A 25178-nucleotide genomic window follows, 5' to 3' on the forward strand; every position below is an offset into this window, starting at 1 on the left:
GGGGCCCGTTATCGAAAAGCCTTGAGAATATAGGAAATACATCTCGGGGTCATATAATGTCGTTTGGAACCATATGTGATCACTATTTGTTGTCATAAATGTTCGTGGTAGGCTTGAGTTAATGAAATCGGTACAAGTTGTAAACTAATAAATTGATCGTTTAAAGGCAAATTGGATGGTTCCACCCACCCAATTGGAATGTTGGAGGGTATTAGGAACCATGATAAACATTTTGGCAATTTTTAATTTCAAGCGAAAAAAAAAGTTAAAAAATTCCAAAATTGAATTCTAATATTCAAGCTTTTTGAGAAATTTTGGAGGTTTCGGAGTCCGGTGTCGAAAAGTTTTGAAATTTTGGAGAATACATTTCGGGTTCATATAATGTTGTTTGGAACCATATATGATCATTATTTGTTGTCATAATTCATAAATGTACGTGGAAGGCTTGAAATAATGAAATTGGTGCAAGTTGTAAACCGGTAAACGGTTGTTTAAAGACAAATTGAATGGTTCCACCTAGCCCAGGTGTACTCTGGAAGGGTATTAAGGACCATTGTAAACATTACGGCAATTTTTATTTCCGGGCGAATAAAAGTCAAAAAGATCCAAAATTGAAGTCTAATATCCACGCATTTTGCAAAATTTTGGGGGTTTCAGGGCCCGGTGTCGAAAAGTATTGAAATTCAAGGGAATACATCTCGGGGTAATATAATGCCATTTGGAACCATATATGATCATTTTATGTTGTCATAAATGTTCGTGGTAGGCTTTAGTTACTGAAATCAATGCAAGTTGTAAATCGGTAAATTGGTCGTTTAAAGGCAAATTGGATGGTTCCACCTACCCAATTGGATGCCTGGAGGGTATTAGGGACCATACGGAGGTTATTAGGGACCATAGTAAACATTTCGGAATTTTTATTTTCCGGGCGAAAAAAAAGTCAAAAAAATTCCAAAATTAAAGTCTAGATCCATGCTTGTTAAGAAATTTTGGAGATTTCGAGGCTCAGTGTCGAAAAGCCTTGAAATTTTAGGATTACATCTCAGGGTCATATAATGTCGTTTGGAACCAAATATGATCATTATATGTTGTCATAAATGTTCGTGGTAAGCTTGAGTAAATCAAATCGGTGCAAGTTGTAAACCAGTAAATAGGCTGTTTAAAGGCTAATTGGATGGTTCCACCCACACAATTGGACTCCTGGAGGTTATTAGGGACCAATGTAAACATTTCAGCAATTTATATTTACGGGCGAAAAAAAGTCAAAATATTCAAAATTAAAGGCTAATATCCACGCTTTTTGAAAAATTTTGGAGTTTTTGGGGCCCGGTGTCTAAAAGCCTCGAAATTCTAGGGAATATATCTCGGGGTCATATAATGTTTTTTGGAACCATATGTGATCATTATTTGTTGTTATAAATGTACGTTGTAGGCCTGAGTTAATGAAATCGGTGCAAGTTGTAAACCGATAAATTGGTCGTTTAAAGGCAAATAGAATGGTTCCACTCACCCAATTGGACCCCCAAAGGGTATTACGGATCATGGAAAACTTTTCGGTAAATTTTATTTCCAGGCGAAAAAAAGTAAAAAAAAAATCCGTAATTGAAAGCTAATATCCACGCTTTTGTAGAAATTTCGAAGGTTTCGGGGTCAGGTGTCGAAAAGAAATGATATTTTATTAGATACATCTCGAGGTCATATAATGACGTTTGAAACCATAATGTACCATTATATGTTGTCATAAATGTTCGTGGTAGGTTTTAGTTAATGAAGTCAGTGCATGTTGTAAACCGCTAAATTGGCCGTTTAAATGCAAATTGGAAGGTTCCACCTACCTAATTGGACTACCGGAGGGTATTAGAAACCATGGTAAATATTTCGGTAATATTTATTTACGGACAAAAAAAAAATTAAAAAATTCCAAAATTGAAGGCTAATATCCACGTTTTTTGAGAAACTTTGGAGGTTTTGGGACCCGGTGTCGAAAAGACTTGAGATTTTAGGGAATTTATCTCATGGTCAAATAATGTTGTTTGAAACCATTTATGATCATGATATGTTGTCATAAATGTTCAAGGTAGGCTTGAGTTAAAAAAATTGGTGCAAGTTGTAAACCGGTAAATTGGCCGTTTAAAGGCAAATTAGATGGTTCCACCCAGCCAATCGGACTCCCGGAGGGTATTAGGGACCATGGTAAAAAAATTTGGCAATTTTTATTTCCAAGCGAAAAAAGTAAAAAAAAAATCCAAAATTTTATACTAATATCAATGCATTTTGCGATATTTTGAAGATTTCGAGACTCGGTGTCGAAAAGTCTTGAAATTTCAGGGAATACATCTTGGTGTCATATAATGTCGTTTGGAACCATATATGATTATTATATGTTGTCATAAATGTTCGTGGTAGATAATGAAATCGGTGCAAAATCTAAATCGGTAAATTTGTCATTTAAAGGCAAATTGGATGGTTCAACCCACCCAATGGGACTCCCGGAGGATATTAGGGACCATGGTAAATATTTCGTCAATTTTTATTTCCGGGCGAAAAAAAGTAAAAATTTTCCAAAATTGAAGACTAATATCCACGCTTTCTGAGAAATTTTGGAAGTTTTGGGGCCCGTTGTCAAATAGCCTTAAAATTTTAGGGGATACATCTCAGGGTCATATAATGTCGTTTGGAACCATATATGATCATTATATGTTGTCATAAATGTTCGTGGTAGGCTTGAATCAATGAAATTGCTACAAATAGTAAATCAGTAAATTGGTCGTTTAAAGGCAAATTGAATAGTTTCACCTACCCAATTGGACTCCGGGAGGGTATTATGGACCATGGTAAACATTTCGGCAATTTTTATTTCCGGGCGAAAAAAAGTCAAAAAATTCCAAAATTGAAGATTAATATCCACGCTTTTTGAGAAATTTTAGAGATTTCGAGGCCCTGTGTCGAAAAGGCTTGAAATTTTAGGGGATACATCTCAGGGTCATATAATAGTGTTTGGAACCATATATGATCATTATTTGTTGTCATAAAAGTTTGTGGTAGGCTTGAGTTAATGAAATCGGTGCAAGTTGTAAACCGGTAAATTGGTCGTTTAAAGGCAAATTGGATGGTTCCACCCACCCAATTAGAGTGTTAGACTCCTGGAGGGTATTTGGTACCATGGTAGACATTTCGGCAATTTTTATATCCGGGCGAAAAAATGTCAAAAATTCCAAAATTGAAGGCTAATTATCCACGCTTTTTGAGAAATTTCGAATGTTTCGGGGCCCGGTGTCAAAAAGTATTGAGACACTAGTAGAAAAATGTACATTTGCGTTGCCATATTTGCGTCACTCATTCTAAGGAGCGAAGCAAATGTATTATTTTACCTTCCTTTTAAATTATTTGCGTCGCATATTATTTAAGAAGCGACGCAAAACTCAAGTGCATTTCAGCTTTTTATCATTTGCGTCGCTCCTATTTATTAAAGCGACGCAATTAATAAACTTATTTGCGTCACTCATTAGTTAGCAAGCGACGCAAATAAGTGATTAAGTAAATTGCGTCACTCTTTTACTAATGAGCGACGCATATGTACATTGTACAACATTATAAACAAGGTTATTTGCGTCGCTTTTTTATAATAAAGTGACGCAAATAACTCTTTTGGCTTTAGGTTTTTGTGCGTTTTTTACCTTAGTTTTTCATCAGGTACCTACATTCACTATCCAAAAAGAAAAAAAAAAACAAGAGTTCTTAAATTCCAGCGAATTTCTACAGCAAAACACCCACAAATTTGTCTCTGAAATCCAACAAATTCGGCCAAAAACTTGCGTTTCCCCAGCAAATTTAACATCTGAAATCGCAGTGAAGTCGAAGACCCATAATCGGCTGCAAATTCGAGCAATTTCGAGCAAAAATTTAGACCAAAAACAATAAGAAATTCGAAGCCTTAAACCCAGAAAAATTGATTGTTTCCGACCAAAAATCCCCCATTTCGAGCAAAAAATCAACTCAAAAGCATACAAATTCGAACCCTAAAAGCCCCAAAAAATTCAATTTCGGTCTTCAAGTTCGATTGGGGGATTTCGTGGGGGGATTTCTAGGGTTTTTGGCAGCGACGCAATATACCCTAAGAAATTCGTCCCATTTCAGTCATAAATAATTTTTGTTCGAATTTCAGTCAAAAATTTAGATCCGAATTTTTGTTGTATGAATTTTTGATTTTTGAATTTTCAAAATCAGGTATTAGAAAATATTTGAAAATTAATTGCGTTGAATTTTTTTTTGGTTGTAGAAATATGTTAGGGATTGCGCGGCGAAAAGCTGTTCGTGGTGGTGTTTCGGTAAAATTTTAGAACAATTTCTTGAATTGATTGTAATTTTTTAAAATGTTTGTGTGATTTTTGAATTGATGGAAATTGATGTTGTTGTGATGTTATTCAGGTGCTAGGGCGTCAAATTCACAGGAATTCTGGACCATCTGCTCCAGCTTTCGGATCTCACGGCTATGCTACTGCCGCGAAAGAGGTAGTTGTTAGATAAAGCTCAATTAGATAAAAATTTGTGTTTTTATTGGTTAAGTTGATGATTTCAGCTGGAATTTGTGTTTTCTTTGCTGAGTTGAGGATTTTAGCTGGAATTTGTGTTGTTTGAGTGTGTTTTTCCCTAGACTGATCACCTTATGGGGGCGGTTTAGGTTGCGAATGTGAATGTTTTCATGTAGTTGTCATACTGTTATTGTTTGTGCCAATCTTTTTTGCTATGTAGAATGTAGATTGTGAAAGTATGAAAGCAGCTTGTCTTCGTAGTCGATACAATACCTCTTGTTGTGCGACCTTGTGTATGTCATGTTGTATGGACGAGGTTGAGGGTTTTGTTTTTGTTTTATGTTTGGAGTAGGGAGTGCTTTTTATGTAATTATTATAGTTCTCCTCCTGATTTTGTAATTCCGGAACTTAATCTATAAATGTCATTGTTTTGGATGGAAAAAAGATTTTTGATGTTTTTTCTGCATGCTTCAATTTGGGATTAGGATTATGTATCAGTACAAGAAATGATGAATTTGATTAAGTTAGTTGTTATGCATGATTTTTCTTTCAAAATTCATGCCTAATACCTTTTCTTTTTATCCTTATACCGAAACAAGTACTTTGCATTATACAAGAACCGTCTATGTAGTACACAGATTTGTGTTTGACACTTTTATTTCATAAGAATTTATGAGTGGAAATATTGCGTCTGGCTTCTATTTTCTTATTGCTAGTGTGCTGACATTAGTTGCCTTTGCCTTTAAAGATGAAATTTCTTCAGATAAGCTACAATTTGCTCATCTTAGGAACACAGAAACCCGAAATCTTGAAAATTTGATCAATCAAGATGTATCTGATCTTCAAACCTATCTGTTGGCCATTGGGAAATGGGCATTGCAATATATTACGTTTATCATCAAATACCTAATGCAACTAAGGATTAAGAAATTTTCGTCATTACACATCTAAGCAAGCAAAATAAAAACATCAAAATAACTTAAAACTGTATTCTGAACAAGATAGCTGCTCTGATGTTCTGATCCTGAGTGAGAACACATAGGGACTAGTTATTGATAAGAAGAAAAAAGAAGCTTTTTATGAGAAGTCACTGCAGCTTATGAGCTCATCTTCTTCTTCAAGGCTATCAAATCACAAGCATGCTCATGGGCGTGCTGTTGAAATTGGTAAAACACTGATCGATCACCCTCGTGTCCCTGCACCAAGAAGAAAAGAATATAAAATCTAATAGAAAAGTAAAAACCTACAGTAATAATTATTCATTAGTGAGGCAAATAAAAGTAGTAGTTGATACATTACCTGCTTGCATTCTCCTTCTTCGTTGTAAACGAGTTCCAAGGAGCTTGTTTTTGATTGATGATAGCTTTGCAGCAACATCACTCATGTCTAACCTTTCTGCTGGGATCTCTGTTGTGCAGGAAAGTGCTGTTTCGAGTATAGAAGTCAGGGCCTCCAACCGTAAGTTGCTATCTGGACAGTCTATGTGTTCAAGAATGACACGATCCAGAATCTTGATGACATCTCCAGGCAAAGCTTCTTTGACAAAACCATTTGATGGCCAATAGTTTGTGCGAATATTGGCCAGTAAAACTTCAATTTTGCTAAGATTTTCCTCTGCATTAGGTTTTGGTCTAGTTGACAACCATCAAATAGAATTGTGTATAGGTTAATTTTTATCAGCTTCAAACCTATCCTTGCTCTAAACATGAGTTTCATAGCCCAAATATCATTCATGACCATTGTTTATAATATCATTCATGATTTTGATCTTGTGAAGCATTGCTAGAGTAACTATTTTTCATTCTTTCTTTTAGCTCAACAACTCTCTTTCCCCCGAGAGAGAGAGAGAGCAACCTCACATACTCATTTCCAAGTCCGATTTGCATGACTGTTAGGGTTGTAATCACCCTGGCTTAAATATGAACCCTCTTTCACAGGTCAGTCTATAATCAAGAGGTGCTTTGGTTGTATTAGAAGGGTTAGATCGAAGTGGAAAGAGCTCTCAGTGTATTCAGCTTCTCTCTCACTTGCAAAGTATTGGGTGTTCTGCTGAGTTATGGCGGTTTCCGGATCGAAATACTGCTGTTGGGCAGATGATCTCTGCTTATCTTTCCAATCAATCTAATTTGGATGATCATACTATTCATCTTTTGTTCAGTGCTAATCGTTGGGAGAAAAGGTTGTTTCTTTTTTCTTTTTATGATTGTTTTTTTATACATAATTTGTGAGTTGCATACCATGTGTTTGATGTTATGTTTAGCTGAATCTAATTCCTTTCTATGTTGTTATTTATTGGTTAATTTGGGTAATTCGTTCTCGGTTATATTACATTCTGGAGATTGTAGTTGGAATTATGATAGATTAATTTTGGTAAGGCTGTAAGGTTAATAGGTTTGACAGTGGTGACTTTATCTTGCATAGTGTCATTATAGTGATGCCTGCAATATTATGTTGTGCAGGTTATACTAATTTTGAGCAATGATGTAGGTTGCAATTCTTCGGGGTCTAGTACCATTGGGAATATGGATTATTGGGACAATAATGTTCGCGATTTTGAGAATCCTGTGCTAGGGATGATGAGCAATAGCAGCCATCTCATAGCAGGGGAGGATAAGGTTGCGAATGTGGATGTTTCTCAGAGCTACAAGTTCAGGTTCATGAATGAGGTTCATATGATGAATGAATTTGATTTGGAAGGTAGTCGAGATGTTTCCCATTTTTCTAATCTGTCTCAGAGGATGGGGGTTTTTAATTTCGCCGTGATGAATCAGTATCATCAAGCACCAATGATGGAGGATTCGAAAGGAGGTATAACCAATCCGGGTTTGATGCCTCAGGGTTTCAAGTTTGAGGGTGGACACCTCTAAGGTGTTAAGAAGCTGCTTAATACTATATGAAGTATCAGTCCTAGTAGTCTCTAGTAATACACTAGCAATCTTCTAAAATCAATGTTTTAAACAGAAAAGTATTTAATGGGTGTGATTTTATGTTTGAATAAAGATGTCAATTACTGTCAATTGCATTCTGATTCTGTTCATATTAATGAATGTTACTTTTGTTTTTCAAATCATTTAAACTGAATCTAGCATTTGTGATTACATTATTAACATACCTATGCACTAATGCGCTCATATATAAATACTACAATATGTATCTCTCAAGTAAGAAAAAATTTAAGTTCAAATTATTTACACTAGGCAAATAACAAAAAATAAGTTTATTGGAAGAGTCATTTGCGTCGCTTGTTTATAAAGGAGCGACGCAAATAACAAAAAAAGTTTATCTGAAGAGTCATTTGCGTCGCTTGTTTATAAAGGGGCGACGCAAATGACTAAAAATAAGTTTATCAGAAAAGTCATTTGCGTCGCTCTTTTATAAAGGAGTGACGCAAATAACCAAAAATAAGTTTATCTGAAGAGTTATTTGTGTCGCTCCTTTATAAAAGAGTGACGCAAATAACAAAAAATAAGTTTTTCAGAAGAGTCATTTGCGTCGCTTATTTATAAAGGAGCGACGCAAATGACAAAAAATAAGTTTATCAAAAAAGTCATTTGCGTCGCTCGTTTATAAAGGAGCGACGCAAATGACTCTTATTTGCGTCGCGTCTAGGAGCGACGCAAATGACTTAAAAGTCATTTGCGTCGCGAGCAGTTGCGTCGCTCATAGAAGCGACGCAAATACACTATAAATGAGCGACGCAAATGAGCCTTTTTCTACTAGTGAGATTTTAGGGGATACATCCCGGGGTCATATAATGCCGTTTGGATCCATATGTGATCATTATATGTTGTCATAAATGTTCGTGGTAAGCTTGAGTTAATGAAATCGATGCAAGTTGTAAACCAGTAAATTGGTCGTTTAAAGTCAACTTGGATGGTTACCCCCAGTCAATTGCACTCCCGGAGGGTATTAGGGACTAGGGAAAACATTTTGGCAATTTTTATTTCCGGGTGAAAAACAAGTCAAAAAATTCCAAAATTGAAGGCTAATATAGTAATATCCACGCTTTTTGAGAAATTTTGGAGGTTTCGGGTAGACCTGTCGATTCGGGTAAACGGGTCGGGTTTGGGTCGGTAAGAGTAGGTCGGATCAACTCGGGTCGAGTCAATTCATATTAATTCCATAGCCTATGCGGGTCGGGTTTGGGTTGGTTCATGCTTGAGTCGGGTCACGTCGGGTCATACTTCTTATCGGGTTTGGGTCGGGGTTAGGTCGGGTTAATAACAGATCGGGTTACATTAGGGTCAGGTGAACAATAGGTCAGGTTTAATTCGAGTTAAAACGGGTTAGGCTAATTCTCGGGTTCGAGTCGGGTTCGGTTCAAGTCAATAATTTGCGAGTTAGAATTAGGTTGGGTCATTCTCGGGTTTGAGTCGGGTTTGGTTCAAGTCAATAATTTGCGGGTTATAATCAGGTTGGGTCATTTTCAAGTCGGGTCATTCTCGAGTTCAAGTCAAGTTCGATTCAAGTCAATAATTTGCGGGTGATAATTAGGTTGGGTCATTTCCAAGTCGGGTCATTCTTGAATTCAAGTCGGGTTATGTTCAAGTCAATAATTTGTAGGTTACAATCAGGTCGGGTCATTTTCAAGTCAGGTCATATTTTGGTTCAACTAATTATAAATAGATTTATAAAGCTAATTAATTATTTCTTTTGACTATAATATTTATATATATGGCAATATACTAGGGAACTATAGTTTATAATTTATGAAGATAATTATCTCCTTTGACCATACAACAAATATATACTATATTTAACTCTTAAATTTGAGGATGATGATCTTTTTTTGCTGGCCTGGACCGACTTGGTCTCCCAAGACAAAATGCTTTGATCAATAATAATAAGGTGGTCTAAATTGCATTTAAGGTGATTTGAAATCGGGCTAGGAATAATTTGGGTTGAATTTAGGTGAGTCAATAACAAGTCGTGTTGATTTCGAGTCGGGTTAGTAACAGATCAGGTTGAATTTTTAGGTCAGGTTAGTAACAGGTCTGGTAAAATGCGGGTCGGGTCAATAACAAGTCGGGTTGAATTTGGGTCAGATCAATAACAAGTCGAGTTGATTTCGGGTCGGGTTTGTAACAGGTTGGGTTAAATTCGGATCGGGTTAGGAACGGGTCGGGTTGAATTCAGGTCAAGTTAGTAACAAATCGGGTTAAATTCGAGTTTTAATGGGTCACAACGGGTTTGGGTCAATTTCGGTTCAAGTCGGGTTCAATTCAGGTCAATAATTTACGGGTTACATTCGGGTCGGGTCATCTCCAGGTCAGCTCATGTTCGGATTCGGGTCTCACATACTTGGGTCAACTCGGGTCTAGGGTCAGGTCAGGTCGGGTTTGGGTCACCATTTTATCGGGCTCAGATGGTTCGGTTAATAATCGGGTTTGAGTCGGTATTTCGGGTCGGGTCAACTTTTGATAGTTCTAGTGAGGACCAATAATCCAATATTGTGCTGCCCATTGACACCGGCAACTCTCCACTGCCATGCGATCCACCACAAAGAGCACAACAGTAGCAATCATACCAACCCTAACCAGCTACCTGCTAGTGGTGCACAGCACTCGACGTAAAGTAAACTACCCTGGCTGTTAGTCATTTCCGCGATCAATACCTTGGTTGGCTACTGTGACACAATCTAGCCATGTATATTGTCTAGCATGCAGAATTGAAGACACTGATTGTTGTAAGGTGCTCAAGTATGCTTTAACAATAATCATTACGTGTGGTTTAAGACGTACACTTTACTATCAATTGCTTCATTAATCTGCTCTTTATACAAATAACTTATTTTTTTTTTTGTTAAAAAACATGGAATAATGATTGGATATCACGCAATAATCTATTACTCCCTCCGCACTCAAATATTGTTCCTTTGCATTATTTTGGCTCTAAGCCTCTAACATATACCATTTTGATCATAAATCAATTTATAAGAATAAATTCAGTTATGTGTTACTGTGTTAGGTTCATTTCAATGAATTTATTTAGAATATCAATTATTACAAATTTTATGTGTGAAAATATAAATGATACAAAGTAAACATGTATCAATGACCATGAAAAGTCATGTAGAGCAATCTTTAAGAGTAGGGCTTACTTAATTACTTTACGAAGTATTACATATCCACAGTAAGAGAGACTTATACTTAGTTTGATGAATTGTAAGTTGCTCAACATGTTAACTTTGCACTTAGTGCCTTGTCGGACCTAATAATTTACTATGAAAATGTTGATTGACTCCACCACTAATTGTGAAGTCAGCTGACTTCAACAACTAAAGCAAGTTCTTACTACCTGTTCTCTTCCGTTTAATTTCAGTTCTATTCAGTTCAATTTCTAATTTCTTTCTTTCATAAACAGTTTAGATCAGCTTAGCTCAATTCAGCAAATCAAAAGAAGCCCTTAGTTTCAAAATAATATGGGGTTATTAGCATACATCGTCATAAATGTCCACAGTAAAAATAATTTAATAATACTAAAATGACCAAAAAAAAAACATAGTCTACTTCACATAATGATTGATATATATTGTCCAAATAAGTAATCTACCCATGTATTATCTTGTGAAAGTAGCATATGTCTTGTTTGAAATCGATATTTTTCCTTGTCGAAGGACCAACTCAACTAAAATATTATGACTAAATATTTCACTTTGAAGGAAGGATAGATGAGATTTGAACTAGTGACCTTATAGTTGTGTTGGTTTCAATAATGTTAAATGATCAACTCAACGAAAAAAAGTAAGTTCGTAGTTAAAGTTTCTTTTTATTAGTCAACGAGCTGATTAGAGAGAAGATTGATTAAGAGGGAGATAGACATTAAGGGGGCGTTTGGTTGGTGTATTTTTTTAACTGGAAACGGATTCGATTAAACCAATACCGTTACCATGTGTTTGGTTTGAAGGCATGGTAACAATTACCATTAACTAAGGGTAATGATTACCCCTTATTTGTTACCTCCCAAAAACTTGGGGTAACAAATACCCTTACCTTCCTCTTAATAAATACCCCTTTTATGGTTAAACCAAACAAATGAAAAGGTAATAGCTAAATGATTCCTTTCTCCCCTCTTATTATTTGTTTCCTTTCCACTCCGTTTTCACTTTTCAAACCAAACGCCCCCTAAGAGATGAGGCTAACAATTACGGTTGCTGACCTTACAACTAATAACTTCGTTCTTTAGTAGGCTGTAGGTTAATGATTGAAATTAAGAGCAAAGGGGAAAGCAAAATTGGTAGTAAAGTGACTAACCTTAAACAAAGATTTTTATAAAAACTTATTCGTATCTTTCTGTTTTTAGAGATAATAAGTTTATATAAAAAGCGTACAACATTCATCAATCAATCACTTACAAGTTACACATAATTCAGTAACCGTTCAAAAATTTATTCAGCAATATACTCGTACTCTCTAATTGGTGCCAACTTTCTTGTCTTATAGACTAAATAGTAGTCCAATCCTATACCAACTCCATGGAACTTATCCACATTTTGCTTGGCTTTTTCTAAGAAATTCATCATCAAATTCTCTTTCCAATTTTCACTAATTAACCAAGTGATGAATTAAATTAAAATAGTATTAATAATACCAGTAAAACTTTCCGCATTATAACAGAAAAAAAGAATAAAAAAAAAAAAAAAAAACGCGTCGTTTTCATTCTCTCTCTCCAATTTACTGAACTCCACAATCAATTTCTCGAAGACTCAATCGGTACGCAAATTCAATCTCAAAACTTGTTTTAATCATCAATTTTTTGCTTTTGAACTGCAATAATCATGCCAAATTTTGTAATTTTGTTGAAATTCTGGTATGAATTTGTTGAAATCTTGTTAAAGAAAAATATGAATTGTTTGATTGATTATTGATGTTTAAATTTTGATGTTAGGGTTTGATAATTGGGGAAAAATTCTGAGTGAAGATGAAAGGTGAGGTACAAATGGAGGAATCATCATCATCATCTTTAGGAGTAAGGGATTCAGAGGAGAGAGATACTGATCCTTTACTTCCGATGAAAAATGATGATGATGATGAAGATGAAGTTGTTGTGAAGTCGGCTTCTTTTTCTACTGAGATAGTGAAGGGAGAAGCTGATGATAATGGCGGCGGAAGCGGTGGTGGCAATGATGATGATGATCTTGAAGCTGGTTCTGCTCCTTGTTGTCGTATTTGTCTTGAATGTGATGGAGAGGATGGTATATTCTTTTTTTTTGGTTTGAATTGTTTTAATATTTGACAATTTTGTGAGAAATTTTGGAATGATTATTGTTTCTTTTGTTTTTAGTGTGGAATTAATAATTATGTATACTATTTTGGAATTTGTTTAGAAAAATGGTTGGTGGTATTGGTTTTTGATCGAATTTCTTAATATGGCGTATGTAGATTGAGTGATGGGGAGAGTGTGAAATTGGTTCATGTAATAAGTGGCCTGGATGATTATTTACTAATATTATGGCAGTAGTTGTAATCATGAGGAATGGAGGCAATCAATCAATCAATCAATCAATCAAAGCCTTAATCCCAAAAGTGGGGTCGGCTAACATGAACCAAGTTTGATTATTCCGTGTAGTCATCAACATAAATCTTTCTCCTCCATCCCTTACGATCCAAAACTTCATCCTCACGTAAATCCATGCACTTCATATCCTTCCTCACTCCTTCCAACCAAGTCATCTTTGGTCTCCCTCTTCCTCGTTTAATCCCTCCATGGTCCCACTCTTCCACTCTTCGCACCGGTGCACCCTCGGGTCTCCGTCTTACATGTCCAAACCAACGCAGACGATTTTCCCTTAGTTTATCTACAATGCCCGCCACACCTACTTTCTTGCGAATAACCTCATTTCTGATTCTATCTCTTAAAGTGTTTCCACACATCCACCTTAACATGCGCATTTCCGTAACCTCCATCTTTTTAATATGCTCTTTCTTAGAAGCCCAACATTCTGTACCATAGAGCAACACTGGTCGTATGGCAGTCCTGTAGAATTTTCCCTTCAACTTTAAGGGAATGCTGCGGTCGCATAACACTCCCGTGGCCGCTCTCCATTTAAGCCACCCTGACTTAATCCTGTGGGTCACGTCTTGATCAATGTCACCATTCTTCTGGATGATCGACCCTAGGTACTTAAAACATTCACTCATGGTCAAATCCTTTCCATCCAAACTCACCACTTCATTGCGTGTCCCCCTCTGAGTGCCAAAACGACATACCAAATATTCAGTCTTACTCCGACTTAGCTTAAACCCTCTAGATTCCAACCTTTGCCTCCATTGCTCCAACTTGACATTAACCCCATCCTTAGTCTCATCCACCAAAACGATATCATCTGCGAACAGCATACACCATGGAACCTCATCTTGAATTGGTCTAGTTAATTCATCTAGAACCGTTGCAAAAAGAAAAGGGCTTAATGCAGACCCTTGATGCAATCCGATTGTAATAGGGAAATCTTTTGTCAACCCTCCGCATGTCCTCACATTTGTTGACACATCCCGATACATATCCTTAACTAGGTCTACATACCTTCGTGGGATACCTTTCTTCAACATTGCCCACCAAAGTATCTCTCTTGGCACCTTGTCATATGCCTTCTCCAAATCAATAAAGACCATATGAAGATCTTTCTTCTTTACCCTATAAAACTCCATCATTTGTCTTATCAAATGGATTGCCTCCATAGTAGATCTCCCAGGCATAAAACCAAATTGGTTATCTGAAATGCTTGTGCATGCCCTCAACCTTTGTTCAATCACCCTTTCCCACAACTTCATAGTATGGCTCATAAGCTTAATTCCTCGATAGTTAGAACAATCTTGAGCGTCTCCTTTGTTTTTATAAACCGGGACCAAGGTGCTCTTCCTCCAATCTTGTGGGATCCTTGTAGCCGTCCATATCTTGTTGAAAAGGTTTGTTAACCAATCAATACCAATCTTACCCAAACACCTCCACACCTCTATCGGTACCCCATCAGGGCCAACCGCCTTCTTAGGTTTCATCTTCCTCAGTGCAATCTCCACCTCTACTCTCCTAATCCTTCGCACATACTCCATGTTGATTTCTTCATCACTCATAGAGGTATCTCCTATCACAACTCCATTACTTCCATTAAATAATTCATCGAAGTACCCCTTCCACCTGTCCTTGATGCCCTCCTCTTGCACTAGGACCATTTGGTTCTTATCTTTGACACACTTCACCATGCCAATATCCTTCCTTGCCTCTTGTCTTCTCTTTGCCATCTTATAAATGATCCTTTCTCCCTCCTTGGAATCAAGCTTTTCATAAACCTCCTGATATGCCTTTTCTTTTGCTTGGCGAACAGCTGCCTTTGCCTTGCTCTTAGCCTCCTTATACGCTGCCAAGGTTTCATCACTCCTACATTTTCCTAAGGCTTGATAGCATTCCCTTTTTTGCTTAATTACTGCTTTCACCTCTTCATTCCACCACGAAGTATCTCTCTGTACCGAAGTTCTTCCCCTTACTTCCCCTAAGACCTCTTTGGCCACTCTTAGGAAACAGTTCTTCATTCGTAACCAAGTCATGTCCGGATCCACCTCTCCATCCCAATCCGCTTCTTCAATTACCTTTTCTGTAAAAACCTTAGCTTTTGCATCCCTTAGGGTCCACCATCTTATCCTTGGTTCTTCTTGTCTAACTTTTTTCTTCGCCTTCTCTTTCAGACGAATAGTCATTACCAATAGCCGGTGTTGGGTGACCACACTCTCCCCTGGGATAACCTTACAGTTTATGCAACTTTGTCTATCTATGCTCCTTGTGAGCAGGAAGTCTATTTGAGTTGCATTTGCTCCATTCCGAAAAGTTATCAAGTGTGAATCCCTCTTCTTAAACCAAGTATTAGCCAAAATTAAATCATATGATTGGGCAAAATCCATAATAGCTTCCCCACCGGCGTCCCTCTGCCCATACCCAAAGCCTCCATGGACACTCTCATAGCCATCTCGGCTCGCCCCAACGTGCCCATTTAGATCCCCTCCAATATATAACTTCTCTGAGTGGTGGACACCCTGCACCACCTCGTCTAGGTCCTCCCAAAATTGTCGTTTCTCTTCTGCATCTAAACCCACTTGGGGAGCATAAGCACTGATAACATTCACAATCTCCTTGCCACATAGCAACTTCAGCCTTATCAACCTATCGTTCTTCCGATAGACCTCGATCACCTCTTTTGCCAACCTCTCATCGAGAACCACACCAACCCCGTTCCTAGCTCCACCATTCCTTGTTCTGTGGCTCGTTTCTTGCCCAACATACCATACCTTATACCCCAAAACCAAGCCTCGAGCTCCTTCTCCTGTCCATCTTGTCTCTTGGAGGCACATGATGTTCACGCGTCGTCTTTTCATTACTTCTACCAATTCTGCTGATTTTCCCGTAAGAGACCCCACATTCCAAGAACCAATCCGCAAACTAAATTCTTTTCTCCCACGCTCCCTCCTGATCCCAACTCCAAGCCCTTGATTATTTGACACCACAATTGGGCAATATGGCGCGTCGCTTCTGGGCGACGACCTAGCAACCCTTACATACTTATCACTGCACCCGGGTCTGGGAAGTGCAGCGCGTCGCTCAGTAGGGAACGCCCCAATGGCACGCCCTTGCTCATTTGACACCACACTCGGGCAATGTGGCGCGTCGCTTCTGGGCGACGACCTAGCAACCCTTGCATACTTATCACTACACCCGGGTCTAGGAAGTGCAGCGCGTCGCTGAGTAGGGAACGCCCCCACGAAAATATCTGTTTGGCTCATGTCATGGGATGTGACGAAGTTTTATACTGGCTGTCACTGGCCTACCGTAACCCTCCTCCTTTATCCAGGCTTGGGACTGGCAGCGGGAAACCCACTGGCGGAGTTGAGGAATGGAGGCAATGTTAATATTATTTCGGAATGGAGGGGGGTATTTAGCTACTGATTGAAACTAGTTTCGAGAATATGTTTTCTAGCTTTAGAGCAATGAGAGGGAAAAGATGATGAGGGATTGTGCAATTTCACATTTTTACGATTAGTAGAAGGTGAAATTTGGGGATCAATTGGTGTAATTTAACCAATTTGAACTTAGGTGAGGGCTAACGATGTGTACATGTTGATTTTATTACCTGCATGATACATGATTGTTCTTGTTGTCATTGCTGTTGCTGTTTTTTGTTGTTGGAAGTGAAAATTTGGTATGCGGGAAGCTAATTGTTTAGGAAACTATTTTGTAGTTGTGGTTATGATTTTACGTCTTTAATTAGGAATTAGGATTAGTTGAAGCTTAAAGCTTTATAAATTAGCTGTTTATTTAACCGTGTCTTGTGACTGGGATATTTAGTGTTTTTTAGAAGAACAGATGTCTGCAAATCATATGTATTTCTTTTTTTGTTATTTGAAACTTTTATTTGATATTTCTTCTGTTGCGTCTTTTGAAGTATGCTACTACTCCTAGATGTAAGTTATTTATGTATGTGGAACTGTAATGTTTGCTGTTACTGGCTTACTTCATGGAGATCCATAGTGTGAAGTGTGTCACTTTCTTCAGCCCTCTTTACCTTGTTATTTTGTCTTACCTTTTCTCTGGGCAGTCAACACAGCATATGTTTGCTTTGCAGATGATGAGTTGATATCACCATGTATGTGCAAAGGCACCCAGCAGTTTGTTCATCGTTCATGTCTCGATCATTGGCGTTCGGTGAAGGCAAGTTGTCTTTCCAAAAAAAGAATTACTATAATATGAATGATGGCAATATCTCTTTCAATTTTGTATGGTATTAATAATAATTAAATAAGATATAATGGTACTTCAATTGACCTGATTTATCTATAAACTTATGCAGGAAGGTTTTGCCTTTTCACATTGCACGACTTGCAAAGCACAATTTCATCTTCGCGTTGAATCATTTGAAGACAACACTTGGCGAAAATTGAAGTTCAGGCTATTTGTTGCTAGAGATGTTCTCCTTGTATTCCTGGCTGTACAGACTGTAAGTAGAGCTTTGATCTTATTCCTTTTTATGGGGATGCTAATAATGTGGCGAACAAAACCAGCGAAAAGAATCAAGCATAAGATTTGCTTATAGGTGTTTGATTTGGTGTTTATAATTCTGTTTTGGGTTTGATTTTTGTTGTTATTAATAATTACACAGTATGTTTTCTCTTGTCTACTGACTACTTGAGTGGCGGTTTGCTCTTATGTTTTTATATTTATTAGTGGCTACTGTGTAGTCTCTTAGGTATTTAATAATCTAAAAGGGTAGGAACTTTCTTGTTAATCCAGTAGTTTCATGTTTCTTCTCATATTTAAGCATGCAAACTTGAAAAATCTGAATATCATATGTCAAAGTTTTCAAAAGGCTAGTACCGTAAGATAAATGAGCTGGAGGAAGCAGAGTAGTAAGAAACCAAAATATTTTCAGTAGCTTTTTTTTTTTCCTTTTCTTTTTCACCTTCTTTATACAAGGCTATGCTGATTTCGATAGCAATTACTTGTTCATTTCTGCTGTAGTTAGTACCTTGGTGTATAAGATTTTCTATATAGTTGCTCTGTTTCTCTTACCTCCCTTCTGCCTTGATGTGACTCAAGTAAATGATGTCAAAAAATCAAGTTACAGAAAGTGACTTTGACAGGGCTAGCTGGGAATAAATTTCTCAAGTGCTATAGTTATAAATCTGGTTTTATCTTTCTCAAGTCACTGTTATGCTCCATCGTTTGTTATTTTATAACTTGTATTATTGTATGTTGAATTGGAACTTGGGAATATCATCTACTCCTTGACATAGTCTTTGTAGTATTTCATTTTATTTTTCATTTGGATTTTTGTATTGAGAGCTGTAATGTCTTCAAGATGCTTATCTACTGGTGGATAATTTGTTGCTATGTTAATGTTTATACTTCGTATAGGGTATTTAGTTATTTACAAGGGGAGGATAAGTTTGTGTCATTCAATTTGATGTGACTCAATTAAGATTGATCTGAAATCTGTTTATTCTTCTTTTGGATGGTAGTAGTTTCCACTTGAAGATTTAAGCTATGACAATCAAATCTTGAAAAGTTTTAAGTGTTTAAAAAATAAGTGCAGTGTTATTGATTTTCTTGGATGAAAATATCAATCTCCCTTCATTTGGATCAATTAATGTTTCTATGGATGATCACTATGTTTGATTGCTTAACAAATTCTTGGTGATTTTTACCTTAGGGAGAATAAGAAATATGAATAAAGTATAATGTTGCTATGTGGTTGTATTTTGTGGACAAGAACCATAGGCCATAGCATTTGAAGTTTCTAATTCTTCCAAGGTTACAAAAATGTCTTTTAGGGAAGCTCAAGATCATCTGTTGCTATGATGGTTGGGGTCATGGAGTTAGTAACTAAGGGAATTCGGTTTCTGTATTTGGCGTATTATGAATGTTTATTGGATGATATAAGCACCATGAGTTCTGAGCAAACTAAGAGTGGATGGCTTGATTCTCATTTGGAGGACTTCAGGACAATTGAATGCAATCCTTGGGCATGTGATTTGCTTGTTTAGCTGGGAGGGTTTTTCTGTATTATGAATGTTTATTGGATGATATAAGCACCATGAGTTCTGAGCAAACTATGAGTGGATGGCTTGATTCTCATTTGGAGGACTTCAGGACAATTGAATGCAATCCTTGGGCATGTGATTTGCTTGTTTAGCTTGGAGGGTTTTCCTTTTGATGATAAGTTTATGAAATTAGGCTGATTATTTGTCTCCTTCCATCCTATAAGTATTGTATTTAATACACTTTCTTTTATTCTCAATTGTTTTATCAATTATTGCAATTTTAAAGCAGTAAATAGTACACCACTTATGGCTCTCTAAAAGGAAAGTTGGAAAATTTTCAAATTCATCAAATTCTTTATCTCCAGTTTTCAATGCACAAATGAGACATAGGGGGCTTTTAATCTCCAAACCGATCCCTGGACAGCAGTACATCCTTAATTCCTGCGGAGAACTATTCTTGATTAGACTCAAAGTTTATAGCTTGACTTCCGAATTGATCCCTGAACAGCAGTTCATTCTTCTCATAAATGTATTAGCCTTGAGATAATGGAAGTTTTATTAAGTTTAGCTTCCTATATAGATTAGATTTTTTTCCCATAGTGTTTCCAAATAAATTTGTCTCTGACAACCAGTCTTTTCAGGCAATTGCGGCAATGGGAGCCTTTGCTTATCTCATGGACAAAGATGGGGCTTTCAGGAATTCATTTAGTGATGGATGGGATCGTATATTGTCAACGCATCCTATACCATTTTACTACTGCATAGGTAAATTTTCTTATGCCTCCTGACTTTCCATTTATTTGCTGCATTCACGATAATTTCTACTAGAAAAGGGGCAAAATAGGGCCTTTTTGGGGATTCTGCAACAATATTTTCTGTAGTTCGAATTTGCACGGAAATTTAAATCGCTATTGAGCACTCTAATGACACTGTGGCATACTATATTTCTACAGTGTGACATGAGAGAGATGCGAAAGTAAATGGAGGATAGAGATGGAGTTATCAATTGACTGTTGACAGTTTAAGAGCACGTTGTTTGAAAAACGAGATACTGTTGAAATTATGCAACAGTTTTCTTCTAACCATTTTGCATCTTTCCTATTTTACAACCAGACAAATTACACAGAATGAAGAGGAAAAGTGAACCTTTGATTGTAAAAGGGGCATGTTCTTAATTTAGTGCCAACTGCCTATTGTGGAGATTGTTGGATAATTTCCAAGCATAATAAGCAAAAAATAAATGCTATCCAGGTTCTAGAGTGGCAATCTGATTAGTGGACCCATCTGGCTAGCTACTTGAGTTTTTTTTTTTATTTAATTGACATGGGGACTGGGCACCTGAAGTCCTGAAGATGGGCCTACCCTTATTTTATGGCTAGCATTTAACATAGAATAGTGAGAGTTAGTTGTGTGTTGCTAACATATTTGTAACTTGACATGCCTTTTTTCCTGACCACTGTCCTGCTGACACTTCTAAAATCTTTGGGATTGCTAATCAGTCACCATCACAGCACACTAGATGACCTTAATCAGGAGGTAAATTTGATTTCCTGGTAAATAAGAACATAGAGTATGTAACATAGAAAGTATGACAATTGGGCTAGGAGGAGATAAGACTTGTTTAGTTTTTTTTTTGAACTTAGACCAGACAAAACCTTCATTTGGTTTATGTGGCTTTGAAAGTTTTGATTATATTGAGAACTTAGGAGAGTATGTAGTAGGTTCTAATACGGGATTCTCAGCAGTTCATTAAAGCAAAAATTTGAGTAGTAAAGCAACTACAACTGAGTATGGTGGTCAGTGGTAAATGCTCGATTCTCTTTGAATCTTTCTTTTCCCCTTTCAATGTGTTTGGATGTGAAACACTGCGACATGCATACTTACAGTGTGTTACGATAGGGTAATATGGAGAAAAAGGGAGAGAAGAGGGAGTGAGGGATTCATGTCATTCATCTTTACTTGTTTGGATATGACTTGGGGAAGAGGAAAGAGAAGGGAATTATTAATAAACCAAATTCATCCAGTGTTGAAAATTTTTGGAAGGAAATGGCAATCACATTTCTTCCTTCCCCACCTCCCTTTTTGTCTCTCTCTCTCCTTCCATCCCCTCCCTTTCCGTCCACATTTACTTTCGAAATATAGTGAATGTACATTTAAGCTGTCTGTTTTTTTTTTTTTTTTTTTTTTTATTTTTAAAACCAGCTTATCATGTGGTCCATCTTTCTTTATGCTAACTTTATAATTGCTGACTGATTACTAGTACTGGAGTATGTAGATTTCCCTGTCTCTTTGCAATTATGTCTTGTAAAATGTAAATGCTAGTACAGAATAATGACTGCTTCTAATCTTATACATTTTTTTCCTGATTTGTCTTGATTTTTGTGAACAGGAGTGGTGACTTTTTTCGTGTTGCTTGGGTTCTGTGGTCTCATAATTCATTGCTCCTCCCTGAACAATGATCCACGCATGGCTGGTTGCCACAACTGCTGCTATGGATGGGGAATTTTGGATTGTTTTCCTGCATCAATGGAAGCATGCTTTGCACTTGTCATTGTTTTTGTGGTGATCTTTGCAATCCTTGGAATTGCATATGGTTTCCTTGCTGCTACCATGGCTGTTCAAAGAATATGGCAAAGGCACTACCATATTCTTACAAAGAGAGAGCTGACAAAGGTTAGTATGCAGTTACGCTTATAGTTCCATGCATGTTATCTATCACTGCTGTAATGCTGTTGCATTATTCGAATAAACGATTTGAACTTGTGAATACCAGTCACTAGTGAATATCTGCAGCATGATCTGAAGGCCAAGTTGTAGGAAATTTATAGCACCTAAATTTTTGTTGTTTTCAAAGCAGTTTCGCAGTTGCATCAAGAAAATTTAATACAAGTATAATGCTGTTAGGTTAACTAGTTGGAAACAAATTATCTATGTTGTTTAGCTGTTGAATCTCTATTAAATGACATGGTTTGGGACATCGTACCGACATGCTTAAGTGGTTCAAGGGAGTGGCAGCTTCTGTATCTTGATCTTCAGTGTTTGGACATGTAATGTGCTTTAAAGTTGACCTTTTTCTGGTGTCTTTTACAGGAATATATTGTAGAGGATTTACATGGGTGCTATACCCCACCTAAGCTGGATCCGGAGCATGAAGAACGACTCAAGATGCTCAAGTTGCTATAGTTAAACTAGGTTAACTTCATAATAACCATGTAATATCCCGAGGTGTTGAATGTAATATATAACGGAGTAGCTAAATTTTTACTCCAAGGAATTGAAATTTTAATATTGATAGTCTGTATGAAAATGAGGAATCGCGTTTCTTATTACTGATGTATAGTGCACAATGAATATTATAAAGTATAATTTGCAGTTAATTAAGAAAATTAAATAGAAAAGAAGTTTATCTAAAACTATATTACCTTTTAACTATAATTAGAAATACAAACAGATGTGATGAAAATGATAGGGAGTAAAACTTTAAAAAAAAAAAATTAAAAAAAATCCACGTTTCTAAGTTAATGAAAATTGAAATTGTACAAGTGTGATTTAAAAACAAATGTGGTGGACAAAATGTTGTAAATTTGTGATTAATACTTTCTCTGTTTTTAATTCGTATCTTTTTCACGGTCTATAATATATATTTGCGCAATCTACGTATAAAAAAAACATATCGAATTTCATATCAACTCAAATACTCCTCCATCCCACTGATATTGCTTCACGAAATCTAATCTAGTTTGGAAGATCAAAGAATTGAGTTTGGGACTTCTTTTATGGAGGATTCTTTTTTGACACATTTTATGGAGGATTCTTGATACTTTGGGTCCCATGAAATCTTACAAAGGGGTCTTTTGTTTAAGATATTAGATGGTTATTAAGCTTCATAATTGACACGTAATGTCAATTACTAGAAGGATCTAATGCTAATGACCAATTTACAAGATGAAAGTAACCCATATATATTAGTGGACCCTAATAGAAATATAGGACAAAATTTAATTTGATGTTGGGTTGAATGATTTGTAGCTTTTTAAAAGCAGAAAAGTGAAGGGAGTTTGGCAATTGATCAATGGATCTTAAGAAAAAGTGTTGACAAACAACAGTTAATGGAAATAGAATTGTAACAGGTCAACTTAAATATGATAAGTGGACTATAGAGTGTTCATTCGCGGTAATAGCAATATCAAAACGATTGAACGACGTATAATGTGAATGTGAATGGTAGCGAGTGAGCATATTCTGCCTGGGTCGTCAAGAAGAGATGACCTATAGTGATTGGTAGAGGATAGCTAAAGAATTGCACAAATAACGTGTTGGGTAACACGACCAGTGGCGGATATTAGAAGGAAAAGATGAATCGAGGAGACGACCTATAATAGTATAGTGGTAGAGGATAATAAGGAAACAACGCAAATGACAGGTGTAGTGCTATACAAAAACACGACCAATGGCGGATATTTGAAGAAAAAAAGATGAATCGAGGAGACGACCTATAGAGAGGATAATAAGAGAAAAACACAAATGACAGATGTTGCGCAACACAAATACACGACCAAAGGAGAATATTGGAGGGAAAAAATACTAAATGAGGAGACGACCTATTATGTTAGAGGATAGTTAGAGAACAACACAAATGACAAGTGTTAGGCAACACGGATAACACGGCCACTGGCGGATATCAAAAAAAGAAAAAAAAGAAAAAAACCAAATCTAGAAAGCCAATTTAAAGTAATGCAAATTCAAAGTAAAGCAATAAGAAGTTGACAATTCATCAAGTCCCCCTCCCTTAGCTCCCCCCTCCTCTTATTGGAACTAAATCATTGTAAATAAAAAAAAGGTCATTATCATAAATCAACTATATGTGTTTCTTACATGTATTCAACTATATGTTTTTCATAAATCACACCCCCTCTAACTTAATTACTTTCTTTTATGGAAATAAAATGTGGGCCAAAATATTTATCTTATGAGTTAAAACTAGATTTTTGGTCCGTATCACGTATAGGCTATAGTAAAATAATACATGTATTTTTTGTTTGTCATATGCATTTCTTATTCAACAAATAAAGAGTTTCAAGAGGAAAGGAAAGGAGTAACATTGATTATTTCCGTTAAGAAACTAAGTTAGAGGGGTTATGATTTATGAAACACGTAGAGTTGAATACATGGAATAAATTAGACCTAAGGATAATCATTTTGACATAATTTTTTTTTTTTTTTAATGTGAAATTGAAAAAAATCAATGAGGAATGTGATAGGTGGCACTTTTGGTCTGAATTTTGAAGACTAGGTGAAGATAATTACAATACATTTTAAAAAAAAGTGCTTGTAACTAATTCTCGGAGAAGTGCTCAAGTGGTCTTTTGATTTTCCTTAGTTAATTGACTAGTGAAATTTACTCATATAAGAGTGTTGTTGGACTAATCATCATACATAAGAGAGATGTATCCAAATATGTTCACATGGTTTTGAATTTTTGATAAAGACATTTTAATACTACCTTTGTTATATAATATTTGGAATTTTTGAATTATTTTGTTAATATATCATTAATAATTACCAGAAATTATAAATTATACTTCGTATGTAACAATGGAGCAGTATTTCCTTTAATTACCTCCTAAAAGTTCTATACATTGTAAGTAAAACAAATGAAATAAAATAACGCAATACAACTAATATGGGAGGGAAAACCTTCATTATTGTGTTTGTTTTATACATTAAGGGTATGTTCTCATACGTTTATTTTCATTTCAGTTTAGTTCAGCTCAGTTCAGTTCAATTCAGCTGATTTCAGTCTATTAGAACAAACTCTAAATTTTGAGTTATTGAGGCGATGACTAGCTAAATCATTTTTGAAGTAAAAATGTATAAAACTAAAGACTATTTTTCCCATTTTTAGTTGGCAATTTTCTTTTAAGTATAACGTGTGTCAATCACAAATTTAATGATTAATATTTTTAACTATCATCCGTAATTAAAAGTTATATCCCAAGCTATGTTTTATCTTGAGCATAAATCACAAAAACTAATCAAAATACTTTGTAAAAATTATAAAACAGTGAAGTTTAAACTTATCATTTAAAAAAATAATAAAGAAAGGATTAGGGTATAATGGAAA

At 36.2% G+C, this 25178-nt stretch overlaps 2 protein-coding genes across 6 annotated transcripts; both read left to right on the forward strand.

The window, feature by feature from the left end:
• The first annotated feature begins 3716 nt into the window (after positions 1–3716).
• Positions 3717–7543, forward strand: LOC145634313 (uncharacterized). Of its 5 annotated transcripts, none has more exons than XM_081685732.1 (5): positions 3717–4328; positions 4429–4512; positions 5951–6059; positions 6470–6711; positions 7020–7543. In XM_081685732.1, exons 4-5 carry the CDS (start codon positions 6663–6665, stop codon positions 7397–7399), a joined length of 429 nt encoding a protein of 142 aa, XP_081541858.1. In that variant the 5' UTR covers positions 3717–4328; positions 4429–4512; positions 5951–6059; positions 6470–6662; the 3' UTR covers positions 7400–7543. The 5 variants fall into 5 exon arrangements, with proteins under 5 accessions (XP_081541858.1, XP_081541859.1, XP_081541857.1 ...); XM_081685733.1 differs by having other exon boundaries at positions 5951–5990; XM_081685731.1 differs by having other exon boundaries at positions 5951–6711.
• A 4927-nt stretch (positions 7544–12470) lies between these two features.
• LOC145636522 (uncharacterized) lies at positions 12471–22387 on the forward strand. Its single transcript, XM_081688108.1, has 6 exons — positions 12471–12726; positions 17113–17225; positions 17365–17511; positions 19696–19819; positions 21444–21727; positions 22145–22387. Exons 1-6 carry the CDS (start codon positions 12471–12473, stop codon positions 22235–22237), a joined length of 1017 nt encoding a protein of 338 aa, XP_081544234.1. The 3' UTR covers positions 22238–22387.
• The last annotated feature ends 2791 nt before the right edge of the window (positions 22388–25178 follow it).

The sequence above is a fragment of the Chenopodium album genome, chromosome 6, assembly GCF_948465745.1.
Source record: "Chenopodium album chromosome 6, dcCheAlbu1.1, whole genome shotgun sequence".
NCBI lineage: Eukaryota > Viridiplantae > Streptophyta > Magnoliopsida > Caryophyllales > Amaranthaceae > Chenopodium > Chenopodium album.

Bases quoted from the DNA above. Each gene is read 5' to 3' on its own strand.
- LOC145636522 (XM_081688108.1), top strand. From the start codon at position 12,471: ATGGAGGAATCATCATCATCATCTTTAGGAGTAAGGGATTCAGAGGAG. The intron at 12,727-17,112 runs GTATATTCTTTT...TTCTCTGGGCAG, and splicing joins TGAATGTGATGGAGAGGATG to TCAACACAGCATATGTTTGC. The intron at 19,820-21,443 runs GTAAATTTTCTT...TTTTGTGAACAG, and splicing joins ACCATTTTACTACTGCATAG to GAGTGGTGACTTTTTTCGTG.
- LOC145634313 (XM_081685731.1), top strand. From the start codon at position 6,663: ATGATCATACTATTCATCTTTTGTTCAGTGCTAATCGTTGGGAGAAAA. The intron at 6,712-7,019 runs GTTGTTTCTTTT...GCAATGATGTAG, and splicing joins GCTAATCGTTGGGAGAAAAG to GTTGCAATTCTTCGGGGTCT.